Source organism: Peromyscus maniculatus, chromosome 2 (genome assembly GCF_049852395.1).
Source record: "Peromyscus maniculatus bairdii isolate BWxNUB_F1_BW_parent chromosome 2, HU_Pman_BW_mat_3.1, whole genome shotgun sequence".
Taxonomy (NCBI): domain Eukaryota; kingdom Metazoa; phylum Chordata; class Mammalia; order Rodentia; family Cricetidae; genus Peromyscus; species Peromyscus maniculatus.
In genome coordinates, this window is record NC_134853.1 from 19,811,770 (window position 1) to 19,832,651 (window position 20,882).

At 35.2% G+C, this 20,882-nt stretch overlaps 1 protein-coding gene across 7 annotated transcripts in view; it reads left to right on the forward strand.

Moving 5' to 3' along the window:
* The window catches only part of Ralyl (RALY RNA binding protein like), a 693,727-nt gene that overhangs the window by 287,296 nt on the left and 385,549 nt on the right, over positions 1-20,882 (forward strand). For all 7 annotated transcript variants that reach the window (XM_006977863.4, XM_006977864.4, XM_076563812.1 and 4 more), the window contains one exon: positions 20,299-20,577. In XM_006977863.4, coding sequence (XP_006977925.1) covers positions 20,322-20,577 — 256 coding nt within the window. In that variant the 5' untranslated portion in view covers positions 20,299-20,321. The remainder of the gene's footprint in view (positions 1-20,298; positions 20,578-20,882) is intronic.

A 20,882-nucleotide genomic window follows, 5' to 3' on the forward strand; every position in this document is an offset into this window, starting at 1 on the left:
CCTCTATAAGACTAGCTTACCAAGTTTCAAACATCCTCATCACTGCATTTCTAGATTAGGGAGTATAGGTGCATGACTCAGAACCTGGTTTGTCACACTGTTGTTGTATGTCCAAACTTAAGTCCTCATTCTAGTGTCACAAGCACTCACTGAATTACGTCCCTAACCCATTTCACTTTTTGGTAAGGTTTCTAACCACACTTACGAGAGTACTCTCCTTTAACTTAATCATCTTATAAGGGGACCAACTATTTAAGGTATGACAGTAGGGTGTAAGTTTCATCCTGTGAATTTTTGAGGAATACATAAAATACATAGCAATTTCAGGGGTTTTGTTGTTGTTTGGTTTTGGTTTTGGTTTTTTTTTTTTCAAGACAGTGTTTCTTTGAGTAGCCCTGGCTGTCCTGAAACTTGCTTTGTAGACCAGGCTGGCCTCAAACTCAAAGATCTACCTACCTCTGTCTCAGTCTCCAAGTGCTGAAATTTAAGGCCTGTGCCTCCTCCCCCCAGCTACCAATTTCAGTTTTATCTTGATCTAAGAATAGACAATGAATGCCCTTAGCCAAAATTTTGAGTAGCATGTTTTGTGGTATGTGAAAATGTGTTATACAGGAGTCTTCTACCTCAGAAAGAGACATGGTATAACAGGTAGGGGCACTGTGATAAATGAGAGGGTTCTCTCCAAAGCCCTAGTTGTCCCAGCAGATTTGTGCCCAAGAAGTAGCCATTGCATGTAAGTGTTTCATTGTCCCTCAGGGAATCAGTGCTAAGACTAATCATCCAGTGTGCCTGCTGCATATGAAAACAGAAGAGAACATCAGCACTGTTTTAAGGATCATGTGGCTTTAGGAGTTTCATGCTTTAAAAACCTATGCACGTACTTGCCAGGCCTATACTTTTCTGTATAAATCCTTCTAAAGCTGAGGTCATTATGGTTTGTGTTTATGATCCTAAATGATCATCAATTTTCTTTTTGTCAAATGCATTTCAGAATCACCATGTAAACAATAGCTACCCAGTAATCACAATTATGCTGAAAACTGCCTTGGCAAAACAGAACATTTTCACTCACTTATTAGAGGAAACCACTTCATGCTGATTTTTAAATAGCATTTACTTTCCCATATTGTGTATTGTATACACTAGTGATAACCTTTTTGAGTGAAGGAAGATTTTATACGCCATTTCAAATAGTGACTGCCATTTGAAATAAGCATTATATGTGCCTTAAGTCATTATTTAGCTTATTTTACTTTTGACATGCTCTCAAAAGCTATGCATAAAGTTTAAAATAAGAGCATTTTAGATAATAGTAACAGGTATACTGCATTTATCTTGTTCTCAAGTGTGCTTCTACTCTTCCCCCAAATATGATCATGTCTGCCAGGTTGAGCATCTCTACCTCTTCACATATAGAAGCCCTTATACTTGATTTAGATAGCTGCTCATGCCAGAAAGGACATTACTAGCTTGGTGTGTAAGGAAGAAAAGGAAACAATCTCAAAACACAGTTTGTAAGAGGGAATAAATTTTCAGCTGACACAATGAGGAAAAACCTATTTCCTGCCTCTGAGTTATGACAGGGCCTCTCATAAATGTTAACCTTCCAGAAAGTTATTTTTTTCTTCCTTCAGAATCTTTGACTGTTTCTGTTAATATTTTTGACTGTCAGTAAAACCCACTACGTGGTCATTGAAAGCAGTGGGTATTCCAGTGAATATTGTTGTCATAGAATTATCTCAAAACTATAAAAAAATGAACTCAACTGATATTTATCTAATATTTTGAGGCAGAGGTCATAGTGATAGTAAGAAAATAATTCATGGCAACAACAAAGATACCTAGATAGTAGAATTATATCCAACTGGTCACCCAGTTTTAATTAACTGTGTATATACTCCATGAACTAAGTTAAAATTAAATACAAAATGTACTCAATCTTTGACCTAAGTGATGTATAAATAGAGTTAAAATGTATGTTACATATAAAAATATAATACATACTATGTAAACTCTTCATGCAGCAGAGTAAGAAAAGTAAAGAGAAAAATAAGTAAGATATAGGGAAACAAAAGTAGTTTACTTTTTTATATACAGTTTCTTCTACAATTATCAAAAAATCAGATGTACAAACAGTTTACCTTCACTTACAAAATTGTGTCCATCTCATTGGCAAAACAGCTAAATTTATTTAATGAAAATGTAGTGTAGAGAAATTGCTTTAGAACTATAGGAATTTTCTCCATGTTAAAATCCATGAAAATTGATATAACAATATTCTCTGAGATAAATAATACATAAGGGTCATTTTGAAATTCTTCAGTGATGCCAGGCAGTGGTGGCACATTCCTTTAATCCCAGCACTTGGGAGGCAGAGCCAGGTGGATCTCTGTGAGTTCGAGGCCAGCCTGGTCTACAGAGCAAGATCCAGGACAGGCACCAAAACTACACAGAGAAACCCTGTCTCGAAAAACCAAAAAAAAAAAAAAAAAAAATCTTCAGTGACAACTGTATCAGTCATAATTGTTGGTCACAATTGTTGTCAATGAGTCAAGCAAAAGTTGTGTCTGTCTAAGATGATAAAATAAGAGAAGTCCTCTGAGAAGCAGTGAACTCAGGACCTCTCTAACTATACTGGCGTAAGCTTCTCTATTCCCCAGATGCCCATGGACAGCCCTGTGTAAGTCATAGGACTTCCTTGAGCTTGCTTTGTCCCTCCATTTTCACATTGCTCTGAGAGACACAGATCTGTTACTGAAACGTTTTGACTTAGCATATTTTTAATTTTAATTTTATGTATATGGGTATTTTGCCTGCATATAAGTATGTGCGTGCCTGGTTCCCATAGAGGCGAGAAGAAAGTGTTGAATCTTCTGGAACAGGAGTTATAGACAGTTGTGAGTTACCATGTAGTTGCTCAAAATTGAACCCTGCAGCATTGGATGAGAAGCCAGTGTTCTTAACCACTAGACCATCTCTCCAGTCCCATCATAGACATTTCATAACTATAACAGCTTTATCATGGTGTGAGTAAACTTACCCACCTGAAGATTAATTTCTATCCATCTCGATTACTCGGAAGCTGATATGATATATATCAATAACTGGTGACAGATAGTCTACAATAAACTAGCAGTCTCTTGAATCTGATTTTCCATGCGCCATCCCTATAGGCATACTACTTATGGCAGTATCTCAATTGTTAAAGGAAAGTTTCTAAAATAATTTCATAAAAACAACCTTTGTCCAACACAGTTACTTGAAAGTATTAAGCATACACTCCTGATGCATCTTACATAACCATCCTGGTCCTTATATGAATTATCCAAAGCTTTGCATGCAATATCAAGACTTAAGAGAACATGAAAAAAAAAAAACAAATTGTTCAGAACACTGCTTTTACACAATTAAAGGCCAGAACTTCCATGACATCCCATCCTGAAATGTGCACTCTGATATGCCCAATAAGGATTTAATGTGAAAGACACGATACATGCAAATGCTAATTGCTCAGGAGTAAAAGGCAACTACCAACCAATGCCTCTACATGTCACTTGCTGATTAAAACACCTTATAGTAAAGTTGATTCACAAGAATCTCTTCTACATTTCAGTGACCTTATAGGAAATATTATTGCAGTCTATACCATATCAAAATGGAGCTTGAAAATTTTTTGACAGGAACTCATGAAAAACATTAAGAATTAGTATTCAAACCTACTTTCAGAAACATTATCAGAAAAATTGTCTGACCAGGTAAGATTTTTTTTTAAGATGTGTAAATTATCCTTAGATTAACTCAACTGAATATAAAAAATAACATTTTTGTTAAATAAACACTACATGAGAGCATAGACCCCTCTCTTCCTTGTATTCAGGATAATAACTATGTGGATCAATTAATTTTCTCATTTCTTTGACAAAATAGCCTGATACAAGTAATGTAAAGAGTGCAGGGTTATTGGGGCTCAAGTTTGAAAGTGTAGGTCATGATGGTCAGCAAATGGTGGTAGCAAGAACTTGAGGCAGCTGGTCATATTATATCTAAAGTCAGAACCAGAGACAGATAAATGCTGTTGCTTTGTGAATTTCCTTTTGTATTCAACCTGACAGCATCTCAGAGAATGCTGCTGCTCATATTCAATGTAGGTCTTTCCTCTTCAGTTTATTATTTTTGGGAAAATAAAAAAAATCTCATAGACATAACCAGAAGTGTGTTGACCTTATATTCAATCAAGTTGATGATGATGATTAACAATCACATTATACTATTATTTTAATCACTTGCTATGTACCAAATACTATACTTATTGTCATACTATATCTTATTTAAATACTCAAAGTCATGGCAACAAGTACTGTTATGTTAAACTTACAGACGATTCACGTCAAAAAGGTTGAATAAATGCTCAAAGTTGCACTGCTGGGAAAAGGTGGAGCAGAGATTTGATCTCTAGATTGCACAACCATACCAAGAAAACATTCTAAAACTTAAGATATGTTTGTCCTCTAAGTAAGGAAAGTCTATCACACTAATGAAGCTAGTGTTAAAGGGCAGTGCAAAGTCTGTGTGCAGACTAAAATGCCTATTGCACTATGACATTTGGTAGGATAATTATCTCATGACTACTGTCACTCATGTCTACTGTCACTCTATTTATTATTACTTCTATATTAAAGCAGTTTTAGATCTTAATCTGCATTGAGCTTATAAATGGCTATCAAATATAATCTCACATTCTATTATATAGACAAGACTATATAACTCATATTTTTTGTATCTCTTAAATGTTTCTTTTATTTTACTGGGACTCTGCCTTATATAGCTAAGGGCAAGAGTAAAGTACACAAAATTCTGTGTCTTCATAGACTTTTTCCTAAATAAGGCCAGAATTTATTCTACTGAGAAATTACCCCATCTACTTTTACTAGGTACTTATATGTGAATCAGTAGGTCTATGTTCCTTCTCTTGAACTTTAGTGAAAGTTAAATGGGAACTCTGTGATTTATACACATGAAGAAATGATGCCCATATCACTTCTTTTTGCTGCTTAAAATGTCCCCCAAACATTCAGGTTTACAGAGGTAAACTCTCTATCCCAAGTATTGTAAAAATGACTGTTTATATTTATGAGAAGCAAAGACGTCAGGGAACTTGTGGAATTTAAGACCTTTGGCTCCTGGACAGTCTGCCAAAGGAACACAGCGATAGCTGGAAGTTGCTCATTTCTGCAGGCAGTTCAGTAGCCTGCATGAAATCACGCAAGGTCAACATTTAACTCCTAAGGGAACTGTGTGACTGGCATTTTGAACAAAGGTGACAGAAATTGAATGGACCTGTTAACTAAGATTGGGTGAATTTTTGCTGTGTATTTACCAGTGCTTAAGCTCCTGAAACTCAGCTTCAAATAGCCTGAAAACTTAAGATGGAGAGAAATGTTTTATTCAGTGAATAAGTTTGGGAAATGTAGCTGATCTTCATTCCAGTGTATACAGAAGGATTATCGTCTTATTACTTCCCCACTGCTGGCATCCTATAATAGATTACTTACAAGTGCATATAACAATGTTTCTGCTTTGAGTCTTCACTCTTGCCTTGTTGAACTTCATGAATGTAATTAATGCCATACCATTTACAATTAGTTGATTCAGGAAAAGGCAGATACAAAGTTGCTTTTTCTACTATTATTGAAAGAACTATTTTTGAAATTTATGGCATGACAATGATAAAAATTTATTAGAGAATATTTTAAGAATAATATCTGAGCATTCTAAAGGTACTTTATTATCATGTTCTATCTGTATAAACATAAAGGAACCCTTGTTAGTTTGTAACCATCCCCTTGCATTGTGGCATCATGAATTTTGGCATTCAGTATCTCCTTAAATATACTTCAAGTACTTTACTGGAAATACTCCAGATCCAAGAGACACTAAGGGGAAAATTATCATACAAATGAATATTGAGTAATAACTTAAACCATTGGAAGATATACAGTAAGTTGCTATGATTACTAAATACAAATTAAATTATATAGTAATGTTTTTGAAATAACCTTATAATTTTAGATATTGTTTTAAAATTTGTATTTTCCATAATGAACCTTTTTATCAGTATCTAAAAAAAAAGCATCAAAGAAAAGCAGATGTGTAAAGAGAATGAAGGTAGCATTGACTGTTTCTTTCACACATTTTACCACCTTAGGGCCCAGAACCTTTTCCAAGGTTTAGTTTTCAGTAGATAATGTTGTTCATTGATAAAGTAAAAAAAAAATTATTATTTTTTAACTTCACATTTCATGGCTCTTTAACAAATAAAGTCATTGTCATGAGATGTGACTGTACTATTCTTGGTGCATAATCTCTTATATGCTGATACAGCACAGGTTACAACACACTTTTGAACTCCACAGCAAACTTAACCCTTCATCATTTTATTGTCCTAGACTCTGACATCATTGTAGTTGAAAGGTTTCCTGTGCCCACCTGACTCCTGTGTACTCATAGTCCCACAGCCACTCAGACCCAAACAAACAGAGGCTTATATTAATTATGTCTCTGTATGGCCTATTGTCTCAGGTTTCTCACTAGCTATTAATATTAAATAAAACCATATTAAATTAAACCATTTCTATAAATCTATACTTTGTGGTGTGGCTCATGGCTTACTGGTATCTTTACATCTTGCTTCTCTGTTCTTCTGACCCTTTACATTTGAGCTGTCTTGCTCTCTGTTTCACGTGAGATAATGTTCCAGTCCCTAATAGTTGAACATTTACCTCTTAAAGAGGCTGGTTTGGATGCCAAAATTCTGGTGCAATTATTTCAACATCCATACCTGTGTCTAATAAGCCTTCCAAGAGAATGTCATTTATTCGTATTTTTATTTTTGGTCTTTGTTTATTTATAGAAGTTTGCCAAAAAAATTCGCCTTATGGTTTCTTCTGAATTTCCTATTCTTTCTATTACAGCTACTTTATCACCTCGAGCAGCCTAGTTTATTCCAATAGGCATTTGATTATTTAATTCTCTGAAAAGGGGTTTCTTCTATGATGGCAGGCAAGGTCTGAACTGAATTTGCAGTGGGGGCCTGCATGAAGCCCCTCTGAGAATTTCCCAAGAACAGAAGCAAAGGATTACCTTGTATGTCCCTTGTTGATCTACATTTGTTGATCCAATGTTTATCCTTATCACACCTTCTACACAATCCAGAAGGGAGGGGCATTCTGTTGCTATTGTTCCTTGAATGAACATTCTTTCTAGAAATGCCCTGTTTACACTCCCTTTTCAAGTGACCTTGTTTGCCACAACCAAAACATCTGACATTATTTTTCCCCAGAGCTTTTGAAATCATCTCTCCTATCCACATCTCATGGTCAAGAGACTCAATATTAATTGTGTCCCTGATCCAGTCCTCCAAGGGTGCTAATCTTGCCTTTAATGGCCTGATTATTCTTTTGCATGTTGTATTCATGTTCTCAAAAGCCAAAGATACAATTATTATCTGTCTAGCTTCTGAATTTGGTATCATTTTATTTACTGCTGAAGACAGTATTTGTAAGAAATCCATGAAGGATTCTCTGGGGACTTGTATAACTTTTGCAAATGATTCAGTTTTCTTTCCTGCTTCCTCAATTCTGTCCCATGTATTCATGGCTGCTATATGGTATAGTAAGGCTTGGTTATCATATAAATATTGTCTTTGTATATCAGAGTATTTGACTTCTCTAAGAAGCTGATCCTGGGAAATTTTTACACCTCTAGTCCTACATTGTTGCTCATTTATTTTAGCCTGCTCTTTGGACCATATTCTCAATTGTAATTGTGCCCTAGCCTCTAGGACAGCTGTAACTAATTCTTTTCAGTCATGAGGGACAATTCTATTACAAGTTGACCACAAGTTTAACATCTGCTTTACAAATGGAGAATGCATACCATATGATACTATAGCTTTTTAAAATCTCCTTAAATCTAACATTTGCACTGGAGTCCAATTATCTTGTACATGCTTGTGAGTAGGTAGTTCCTGTAAGATTACTGGATAGATTAAGTTTGGTTGTTTGAAAACAGGCTGTCTCTCTGTAACTGTATACTTGAATTCTGAAATAGTTTCTCCTTTAAATTCTTCTGTCTGGGTCTGAATTTCTCTATAATTCATTTTCACAGTTTTTTTTTTCTAAAGTCAATCCTGAGTTAGGTTCAACTTTAAATTCTCCTGTCTGGGTCTGAATTTCTCTATGATTCATATTAAGAGGTTTTTCTAAAGCTTTTATCTTGACACTTAAATTGACCAACCTTTTTAATACTAAAATAAAAGTGATTAAACAAATAATATTCATAATTGATGTAATGTACATCCCATCAACATTAATTATCCTCTTGTTTAATTGTTCCATTTTCAGACTGCTAATGTGCTATCAAACAGAAACCAAATTCCTTACCTTGTAGAAGTGTTTCCAATTTTTTAATGTGGGGATAAAAATCTCTTTTAACTAATTTCATTCTTTAAGATATCTTAATTGACTTGTCAAATCTGTAGACTGCGTAGAACAGTAGAAGTCCAAGGGAAATCAAAGCAGCTACTGAGTGTGATGGTCCGAGATAGAAATCCAGAGACAACAAGAGAAAGAGAGAGGGGGGAGGGAGAGGGAGAGAGAGGGAGAGCTGACCACTCAACAGGAGAGAGAACACCCAAGAGATTCTGGCCACATTCTCCAGCCTGAGTCATGCAACTGTGCCTGGAGCCAGGGGCTCTGTAAGCCCACAAGCAGTCTGGCCAAGTGTAGCTCCAACCACTTGCAGCTCTGGCAGAGCTGGGGCTGGCAAGGCCACAACCAAGTGACCTTTTTTATGAATTCCTCTCCCACAGTCGGACACTGCATCATAGTAGGTGCTACCCCTGGCTAATTGATCTTCTCCTTCAGGAATTACAGAGTCTTCTGACTATGAGTTTTATTTCCTGATATAACTCTGAGCAGTATTGAGATCAGACCATGCTGACCATAAGAAAGTTATCCTAGAAGCATAATTAAAATCATCATCTTAGGCATTTACCAAAAATTTTATTCTGCAGAGAGGAAAGATTTTAAGAAATATCATATACACTAAATTTCCTAGGGTTGTATCAATTTGTTCATATTGCAGAGAATATGAATGTACTCAAGAAGAATGCTTAAGCTGAGTGTTTCACATGTTTTAATCTCTTTAGAATATTTTTTATTATTTTGTGATTTAATTTTTCAATTTAAAGCTGAGATTTAATTTCCTTTTTTTTTTTTTTTTTTTTTTTGGTTTTTCGAGACAAGATTACTCTGTGTAGCTTTGTGCCTTTCCTGGAGCTCACTTGGTAGCCCAGGCTGGCCTCGAACTCACAGAGATCCACCTGGCTCTGCCTCCCGAGTGCTGGGATTAAAGGCATGCGCCACCACTGCCCGGCCCATAATTTCCTTTTTTTTTGTTAAAAAATACAAGCAATAGAAGTTCTCACTTAATTTAATAATTGGATAAATACAAATGATTATATGGTGATTTCTGATAGACCATCATGACTGTATTTGCTTAGAGGAAACTTTTCCCTTTTCCCCAAACACCACACTTATAATTAATTTGAATGCCCAAGTGATAGTATAAAAACAGGGACCTCCTGAGATATGCTGGTTGTATAAGCTTGTATGCACAAGAACATGATAACAGGTTTAAAAGGAACACAGAAGCCACAGTACCACATTCTCTGTGTCTTTCTGGCTCCATTACTGTCTCAATCAGTCCATCTTTTTCTTAACAGATCCTTATCCTTTACCTTAGAAATAAGATAGCTGATGTAATGCCAGAATTACAGCTATCACTGGAACATCATCAGACCACCAGTGAACTTGATCTCGGATCTTTTGACTGAAGAACAGAAAGAAATAAATGTCAAGAACTCAAGGGACTAAATAATGCTACCACTTAATGTCTACTCAAACCAACTGATATGGAATGCAAAATCAGAGAAAGGAGTCCAGCATTCTTCTTTACTACTTGATTGGTGATTTTGGACCTATGACAACCAACGTGCTTCAAACTGGCTACAATTTCCAAATGTCCTTTATTTCTCATATGAAGAAAAGCAGTGGTCCCTCATGTACCATAATCCTCTGCCAAATAGCACTAGGTCCCAAGGGATCGGTTAATGCTGCTCATTATTCCTAGTAACAAAATTATAATTATGGCTAACAAAACATCAGATATTTAGTAATTTAACTTATTCATATCTAATTTAATGCAGTGTATTGAGTAATCTTCCAGATATTTAACTAAGTTTTAAATGTTGAAGTATCAACTAACAACGGTTTCTAATTTAAGAATTCTAACAACCAATACAAAAGTTGTAATATTTTGTAATAGATCTGATATTATTCTTAATTTCCATATAAACCATTATTAAAATTTCCAGGTGAATATATATTTATTTCTTTTTTTTATTTTACAATACTATTCAGTTCTACATAATAGCCACAGATTCCCTTGTTCTCTCCCTTCCTGTCCCCCTCTCCTTCCCCCCAGCCCACCCCCCATATTTCTTACTATATATTGCTTTTATTCAAAATATTCTCTAGTAAGATATTTTAACTAACATCATTTACCTTTAAAGGCTTCTACAACATTCATTATTTGACTTTATAAAATGATAAAATAATTTATTCTTAAAATAAAAATCTTAACTATATTGACGTTGGAAAAGACTAGGCTCCACCATAGTAGAGGAAATGTCATTAATAAGAGATGGATTGACCTGCATGGTCTGCACCAGGTCCTCTGTGTATATATTATAACTTGCTGCTTCAGTCTCTATGGACTCATACATGCCTTGCTTAGTTGATTCAGAAACTCTTGTTCTCCTGGTGTCCTCCATCCCCTCTGGCTACAACATTCATTTTACTAGAATAGTAAATCCAGTTTTTATTTTGTTGTCACTTAAATTTTGATGGACTATCAAGTGAGGCATCATTTGCCTAATTTTGAACTTTCTATCTTCTATTTACTGAGATTTTAAATCTTTCTCCTTAAAATATGGAATTTATTATGTCAACACTATGTTAACTGCTCACTTATTAAAAATGAAATATATTGCATATATATATATATATATATATATATATATATATATATAAAATAGTAAAAAAGATGAACGTGGAAACTGAGCTGTTAGATTTTTATACTGTAGTCTTACCAAAATATTAACTTCAAAAACATAGATTTGAATGCTGAGAGCCAGAGAAAATAGTTTTTTTCTTAGAGAATAATTGCCCTCCCACATTGGTTATCTAATAACAAGTTGTCAGTTCTGAAATCCTATGTACAAAAGTTATATTGACTGAAAATATTGCATTTCTGTATTTAGGAGTGTGTGTGTGTGTGTGTGTGTGTGTGTGTGTGTGTGTGTGTGTGTGTGTGTGTGTGCATGAGTTCATGTGTGTTTGAAACAAGAATTAAAGATAGAGTCTGGAGGCCATGAATTTGAGAGAAAGCAAAGGGAGTACAAAGTGGGTACATGAGCAGTTGGAAGAGGGAAAGAGAAAGAGAGAAAGTATGTAATTATATTTAAATTTTGAAAAAATTATAAAATATTTTAATTTTTTCATTTAAATATAGTCAGATCACTTTCCTCTCTTTCCTTCCTCCATCTCTTCCCAGTTACCATACCTCAGACCCCTTTGATACCTTTCTTCACTCTCAAGATGATAGCCTATGTTTTAAAATTATTATTACATTTATATATGCAAACATAAATGTAAATATGTGTATGCATACACACACACACACACACACACAAACATATCCTGGCTTACCACTCTGAATAAGGCATCTAGCAAGGAGGCTTCTCTCTGGGAGAGACAAGCCCTAGCAATTTTCAAGTCTCCATGCTCCACAGTGTGGGTGTGACAGGTGAACATGGCCACATCTGGATTCTTACCTTGTGCTTGTGATTTGGACTCTGGGCCTTATGTTTGCTCAGCAAGCAATCTTACTGAGCCATGCACCCAGTATCCAACAGAGAGCTTTTATACATAACACTTTAATTTTCCTTAAAATCCACTCAAACTATTTAATGATTGTTTGGCCATTATAAAATTGACTAGACTTAACTTCATCTACAAGGAGTAAGTACATCTAGGTTTAACTGTGAAGTGTTCACAGATGTTCAACCAGGAAAGAAAGAACTGACCATGAAAATGGACAATGCCTTCTTTTGGGCAAGGTTCCCAGACTCAATCAAAAGGGAATAAAAACATAGAGTGATAGCACCAGTATTTTTCTTTCTTTCTTTCTTTCTTTCTTTCTTTCTTTCTTTCTTTCTTTCTTTCTTTCTTTCTTTCTTTCTCTCTCTCTCTCTCTCTCTCTCTCTCTCTCTCTCTCTCTCTCTCTCTCTCTCTCTCTCTCTCTCTCCTTCTTTCTTTCTTTGTTTCTTTTTTTGATTTCTGACTGTATGAAAGGTGAATAGCTTCCTTACTAAGTATCTCATGCTTCCTCTGCTATGCCTTCTCCACCTTGCTAGACTATACCTTCTCTGCTATGAAACAAGACTTCAATTGTTTTATCTGGTATTTTTCACAAAAAAAAGGAGGAAGGGAAGAAAGAAAGAAAGAAAGAAAGAAAGAAAGAAAGAAAGAAAGAAAGAAAGAAAGAAAGAAAGAAAGAAAGAAAGAAAGAAAGAAAGAGAGAGACAGAAAATAAGAGAGAGACAGAAAATAAGAGAGAGACAGAGAGGGAGGGGGAGAGGAGGGGAGAATAAGGAGGGAAGGAAGGATATATAATAGATTATTGAAATATCAATATGTTCAGAATTAATCTTCAGCTTTAATAAGAGATTTACTTAACATTAGAGATCAATGTAATCCTCTGTGTGTTTCCAGATGAGAATGATTTGAAGAAAATGCTTGGAAAACTCCAAACACTAATTCGTTGTTGCCTGAGTGTGACAAAATATGCTGCTTCTGTCTTGTTTAACCCAGCTCTGTTTTCTGTTACAGATGAGAGCAATAGTTACTTATTGTTCACAAGATAATTAATTGTGGACAATGCTCAGAATAATTCATCAGAAATGTCTTTGGGTGGGAAGAATGGGCGTGTGTCACCACTGCTGCCAGTGGACTCTCCAGGCACTCTCTTACCCCACTGCCCTGAGTGCCAAGAGTGCACTCAGGGTTTCAGGAAAGTGCTTGATGACTGGTGATAAATATCACCCACCCTGTGTTACCCCACAATTTCAATTTTGTCACTCTATGCTTATTGAATTTGAAAATGGAAATTAGACAAATGAGCAAGCATTATATAGAAAGAAATAATGATATAACATTCTATATATAACCATGTAATTTTTCATAAAAGTTAACAAGAGAAATATAAAATTTTTAATGATTGTGACATACATATATTAGTGAAGTTTTACCTAATTTACATCTTTTTCTAAGAATTTAAAACTGATAAAGAAAAAATGAAGTTTTGAATCCACACATGTGTTCGGAGTGGGATTACATTTTTTTCTCTGCTATTTATATATAATCCTTCAAATTTACATTTCCTCTAAATCCTTACTAAAAGCTACATATGGTTTATTCCCTAAAACAGTTTAATACTTAAGAAGTAATTCTTTACTATACCTAGGATCTTTATCTTTACAAATAGTAGAGCCAATGGCAAATACTTTCCATTTTTTCAAATAGACAAATGGACAGCAGATTTTTCCAAATATAATATTACAAATGTTTTGCTTTGTCACCTTAGCATGTATATTAAGCAGTTTTTTGTTGTTGACTTGTTTGTTTGTTTGTTTGTTTGTTTTGAGATAGGGTTTCTCTGTGTAGCTTTGGCTGTCTTGCAATTTGCTCTGTAAACCAGGCAGGCCTAGAACTCACTGAGATATACCTGCCTCCTCCTCACTGAGATCTACCTGCCTCTGCCTAAGGAGTGCTGGGATTAAAGGCTTGGGCCCCCACTCCCTGGGCAACTTTTTTTTTTTTTCTTATGAGCCATTGAAAATTTTTCAGTGATCTAGGAAACAACAACAAAAAAAAACCCAAACAGTTTTTTTTCAAAATTGTACATGTTTTTCTTAAGAGTAAATCCAGAGCTGTATAGTGTTACTTCAATTTATAAGCTTAAATAAGTGCATTATGTATTTCAGATATGTTTCAGCATTTTCTAATCATGAATGTAATAATGCTGTACCTAGAAGTTTCATTTTAAAATCTATAGAAAACAACTGTCAGCTTCTGTGTGTTGAAAACTAGCTGTGTACCTACTGCATGCTTACTTATACTGAGCACTTGTGGTATTACCTGCTCCTAGATGAAAATTATCTCTCTTCCTGTTTTCTGTTCTCTCTCTCTCTCTCTCTCTCTCTCTCTCTCTCTCTCTCTCTCTCTCTCTCTCTCTCTCTCTCTCTCATCTCTCACCACTTCTCTGAATTACATGTTCAATTTTGCTCTCTTGCAGTATTTATGTTTGATCAGACAATACCAATGACAGCTCTAGACTACAATGTGTGATAGCTTATACAAGGCAGTTTATTCTTTCTTGTGCATCCTTTTTTTTTTGTCTTTTCCTGAATTCTTGAATATTGGGTAAATTACTACTGCTAGGTGACTTTTTTAATACTTATTTATTTATTTATTGTTTATTATTCAGTGGTATCTGAGTGATTCTGAAATTGAGATTGGAAAATCAACACCCACTTATCCTTGGGTAAGGATGGATTTATTGTGTGCTAATTTTGTCGGTTTCAGAAATATTTTCTCTAAACAAAACTAAACCTGCTTTTAGTGTATCTTGCAATAATTTGAGGGTATAACTCTCAAAAACAAATAAAATGACTGTACTTATTCTAACTACATTATGATTTCTAGAGGATTCATTGACTCAATCTGTTTTAAAAATGAAAATCCTTAGGAATTTTAATATTTATCTAATTGCAGGTAGTTGAACTTTTTAGTTGTTGTTTAAGTTATACTTAATACCACCAGAGCCCTAAAATTACAATCTCAAAACATATTTATTCTCTAAGCATGTATTAAGCATAAATGATTGTTATTTCTGATTATATGCTGAGATGATTCAAAGTTCAAAATTCAGGTAATCTTTTGAGTGGGGCGATCCAGCACAATGCAACCTTATTTAAATTAAGAAAACATCAAAAATTCAGTACCCACTTTATGCTTGCAGTATTTGAAGTAGTCACAAGCCAGGTTCAGTGATTGGATTTCTTTTGGGGGAATGTAGTTATCAACTACCTTTGCCTCCACAGAAAGTCCTCTGGTGCAACAGTAGTTTAATTGTATCTTTTATTTCACAGCATTTTTCACAGACACATTCTCTCCCTGCAAACTTGTTAAAAACAAAAGAAACAACAACAAAAACAAAACAAACAAACAAAAAAAACCCTTCCCTTGAAAAAAGTTCATTCCTGTCTTTTCTTTTGTAGTGACAGGATCTCTTTGTCTGTTCCTCCCCATTTCTCTGTCAGAATGCAGGCTTGCTTCCAATGCCTAATGGCTCCTTAGAAATGGCTTTCTGCAATTTGATTATGATCATGTGCTTTTCTTTGTATTTTTTTCTCCTTAGATTATGCACAGATTCTCAGATCTTTGATACCACTTTTATGAAATTTAGGAGAATTGGGGCCATCATATTTCTAAATATTTTTCAGCTAGCTCCTCCAGGACTCTGGATATATGTATGATAAACAGCCTGATACCATTCATTCAGCTGTCTAAAACTTTTTAGTACATTTTCAGTGTTTTCCTTTTGTAGTGCATTTGGGACATTCCTTATTTTACAGCTTCAAATTTACATATCTGTTCTGCAGAGACTTGTCATCTGTAATATACATACATTAGGTATGTTTCAAACCTTAAGAATAAGAGTTTTTGACTTTAAAATTTTTGTTTGATTCATCCTTATTTTTTTTTCTGTTGATGAGTGGTAATATTTTTTAAACTGATAAAACTAAAGGAATTTTTGGTTGGATACTGGAGATAGCGAATCTCGTGTTATTCACTTATGCCTTTTGCTGATACGCATTTGGATTGTAACAGAGGTTGACAATCATGTTGCTGTTGTGTGTTTATGGTTTCATTATTTATTTATTTATTTATTTATTTATTTATTTATTTATTTATTTATTTATTTATTTATTTATCATCATTAATCCCAAAGAAAATTTTAGGGATCATCTGAACCCATTATGAACGCCCACTTCTTCCAAGTCTAACCTTAATGACCCAGGAATCTGTATGGGCCCTCCACCCCTGCTGGGAAGAAGCTGAGTTAGCCTTAGTCTTTTGTGGTCTTTTAAATCACAGGCTCACAGCTTTTCAACAGCTTTATTATCATGACCTGACTTCTTACCCTTTATTTGCAGTCTCAGCTATCAGCATAGATTCAAGGACTTCTGTTAGCAGACTTCATATGTTTTTGTTGTTGTTTGTTTGATGTTGTTGTTTCCTGATTAACTCTCATTCCAAGAAGATTCCCTCATCATTTTTAGCCTTCTCAGACATTTTGAAATATTGTCTCTCACTTCTCATGACAGTGAATCTACCATCTATGCCTGCAGCAATCCCTACTTGTAGTTGAAGTTTTCCTGGTCCCGGCTCCCACAGTCTCACAGTGTGGCAGCTGCTCAGACCCAAATGAACACATAGAGTCTTATATTAAAACTGCTAGGCCAAGCCGGGCGGTGGTGGCGCACGCCTTTAATCCCAGCACTCGGGAGGCAGAGGCAGGCGGATCTCTGTGAGTTCGAGGCCAGCCTGGTCTACCAAGTGAGTTCCAGGAAAGGCGCAAAGCTACACAAAGAAACCCTGTCTCAAAAATAAATAAATAAATAAAAAACTGCTAGGCCAGTAGCTCAGGCCTACCATTGACTAGCTCTTACACTTAAACTCAGCCCATTTTTGTTAATCTATAAGTTGCCATGTGTTCCGTGGCTTTACCTGTGTGCCATTGCATGCTGCTTCCTGGATGGCAGGCTGGCATCTCCCAACTCAGCTTTCCTGTTCCCTTCTCATTGGATCTAAACCTAGCCACATTACTACTTCCTTGTTATTGCCTGTCTATACAGACCTCCAGGTCTCTATGGTTGGTACTAGGATTAAAGCCGAATGTCACCATGCTTGGCTGTGTTCTTGAGCACACAGAGACTCTGCCAGCCATGTGATCAGATTAAGGGTGTGTGCTACCACTGCCTGACTTCTGTTTATGGCTCAATATGACCTCTGATCTCCAGGCAAACTTTATTTATTAACATATAAGTAAAATATCACATTTCAGCACAAATAAAATATCACCACACCTACTAGGATTTGTTCATTGCTAATTAACCTTGTTTACCTGTCCAGACAGACAAAAAGGACAAACCACGGCCTTACTTTTCTTTGAGATGTCACAGACCTTCACAGTTTGAGCTTTACTATAATTGTTCTTGCATGTCACCCAGTAGATCCTTGCCCAGAAGATGGATGTCAATCATAAGTATCATCTGAATAACAGATGTTTCATGTATATTTACATGTTTTTATAGGTATTTGAGTATTTGTCTCCATTATGTTATCATGACTGTAAGTGTGAGTCTTTCTTTAATTGACCAAAAATTCATGTAATAGATTTACATAAGCTAGATAGTTCAGTAGTAATGTAGGAACAGGATAGTGGCAACAAATCCAAGGATTGATTTTTCGAAAACATTGACATGATATTACAGACAACTTCAACAGCTCTTATTGTCATCCAGGCTGGTAGAGGATAGCTACCAAAACAGTCTGTGTGGGAGAGATAAAAAGCCTACATTTTGTAGAGTACTTAGTATCCCCAATTATGTGGCACCAAGACATGGGGTGAGAGTTTCCACCTAAAACCTGAGAAAGCTTTAAAAAAGGGTTCTATAATAGAACCAAGAGCAGCTTCCTGGTTGTCTTTCTCAGGCCCACCAAAGCCTGCAGGCTTGAGCTGGTTCATGGCAGGTGGGCTTGACCTGCAGCATGGCAGAAATGAGGAGACTCTGCCAGCTGCTGCCATGAGAAGCAAGATGTAAAGATACCAGTAAGTCATGTGGCAAGGTACAGATTTATAGAAATGGGTTAATTTAAGATGTAAGATATAGCTAGTGAGAAGCCTGAGCCATCAGGCCATACAATTCGTAATTAGTATAAGCCTCTGTGTGTTCATTTGGGTCTGAGCAGCTGTGGGTCCATGATGTCACAGGAGTCAGGTGAGCAAAGGAAAACTTCAGCAACAATAATGTTTGCAAATTAACATTTTTACAGAATCTTTCTATGTAGGACAGGAATATTCTATATCTGGCTGACCTGGTACTCATAGGAGCCTATCTATTTCTGTGCCCCCAGTTCTGAGTATAAAGGAGTACACCACTATGCCCAGCTCTATTTTGTGCCTTAAAATTTGTCTTGAGATTCATAGATTTGGTCAAAGATGGTGTAAAGATAGCATAGTGATATTCATAACAAGAATCCAGCATGTAAATGCAACCTCACATTGGATTAGTCCACAAAACATTAATCTGACCTCATCCAGGTGACCTCATCTAAGGGCTTCCATGATTGCTTTCTAATATGTATAATCATATTTCACACTGATTATACAAAATAAATGTCAGCCATAGGAATTGCTTACATATGACTATATCACAGATATGATATTTCAGAAATCATTTGCCATAAAACTATGAATTGAAATTATGTTTTTGTGATTTATATTTTTAATATTGTTCTGTACTAGAAATAAAGGGAATATACATTCAATTATACAAAGAAGTTGATGTTTTAGTATGTACCTTAACTTTTCTTGCATTATCAGAGCTTTGTCTTGAGTTATTCAATAGGTATAATTTCATTAGATTAGGAAAAAATGCATCAATTTTCATTTCTACAATTCTAGTTTGAATATGTCATAATGAAGGAACAAGTATAATGTAGTTAAGTTGTAATAATACACGATAGTCTTAAATCATTCTTTTTGATAATTTCCTTATTTTTATGTAAATGACTTAATGTTTTGTTTATTAGATCTACCTTCATTATAATGACTTGTGTGAGGGTCTATTCTGAATTAAAGTTATAACCTCAAATGTAATAATGAATAGCTTTATTTGAAACATTTTATGCTACTAGCTTGTGTGTGATTTCAACAGCACTTCTTTTATATACATAGTGAGTAAATGTTTAAGCATACCCAATTTATGTGGCTTTGAGACTTCTGCTAGATTAACAATGAGATAAAAAGTATCATTTAAAATGACCCTTAAACATCAATTGCACTTGTTGACTTACAGCTGAAATATTTTAAATAGGTTCTTCATATAGATATGAAACTATCACCAAGAAAATGCACCCATTGGCTATCCTTCAGCAATGAGCATCCCTTCGGTAGTATAACCCTCCTAAGGTTTCTATTTCACATAATGGTAAAAAGAAAAGGATACCTGGCAACACATCAACACTCAATAAATACAGCTACGGATTTTAATGTCTTCAAAGAAACTTCATTGAGTTTACTTAAAAATGAGGCTGAGGAAAAACACTTCAGTATTCTTGGGTAAATCTAAGTATTGATGAATAATGGCTGTATATGTCTTTTTACTTACATTTAACTGTGATAGCATACATTATTGGTTCAAATGTCATGTACAGAACTAATTATTCTTTCCTCTGCAAAAAAAAATCATAATCAAGCTTCTGATATTAACCTTTTCTTGTTTCTTTTCCCTAGCCTTTAATGGAATTGGTTGTTGGCTTCTGACCATAGGATTCCTTTGCCGAAGCAGATAACCAGTGTGCCTGTTGCAAAGCACATAGTGGCACACTGCCTGTGCTCAAACACTTCAAAGTGCTTATGCTACTCAATATCCATTTTCATCAGACTTAACCATGTGAACATTTATTTTCTTTTGTTCTCTTCACAGAATCAAAGGGGTTATTTCTTAAATTTTCCTTAGCAAATATAGGTATACTTAAAAATAAAATGAGTACAGAATATTCAGTCATATGTGGGGCTGATCATTGGATACAAAACTGAGGCATTTTTTGAAAATTGTGTGTAATTAATTATGAGAATTTTCCCAACATGGTTTAGTCAAGTGATGTGTATCTTTGATATTACTAACTTTTTTTTACAAGACAATCTGTTATATTCAGAGATTTGCATTTCCAGATGACAATTTGAAATCTTTTCAAAACCAGAGATACCTACTGAATTTAGTTATTTTATTGTCTGATTATTTTATTTGTTTGTTTGTTTAAGGATTAAAACAAGGTGAGCCAACCATGACGGGCAAAACACAGACCAGCAATGTTACCAATAAGAATGACCCCAAGTCCATCAACTCCAGGGTTTTCATCGGCAATTTAAATACAGCCATCGTCAAAAAAGTGGACATTGAAGCTATTTTTTCCAAGTATGGGAAAATCGTTGGCTGCTCCGTTCACAAAGGGTATGCTTTCGTCCAGTACATGAGTGAGCGCCATGCAAGAGCTGCGGTGGCTGGAGAAAATGCCAGGGTCATCGCAGGCCAGCCTCTTGGTAAGCTATGCTCAGTTGCAGATTCCCCTTTACTCTATCCATATTGCCTATATGGATGAATTTGTTAACAGTCAGCAGCTCCGTACTATTTATTGCTTCCTTAACCAGTTTCAGTGTTTGAAATTTATCGTTCAAATCGCATTCTTTTGCATGTAGCTAGTATTATCTCAACAAATATGTCAACTTGTGATAAAGCTGTTTGTGATATTTACAACCTCCACCAATTCTGAGACAGGCAAATACTATATTTGCTTCCAACTTAAGTTTATTTGACTTGAAATAGTGCTTAACTTCCACAAAACATA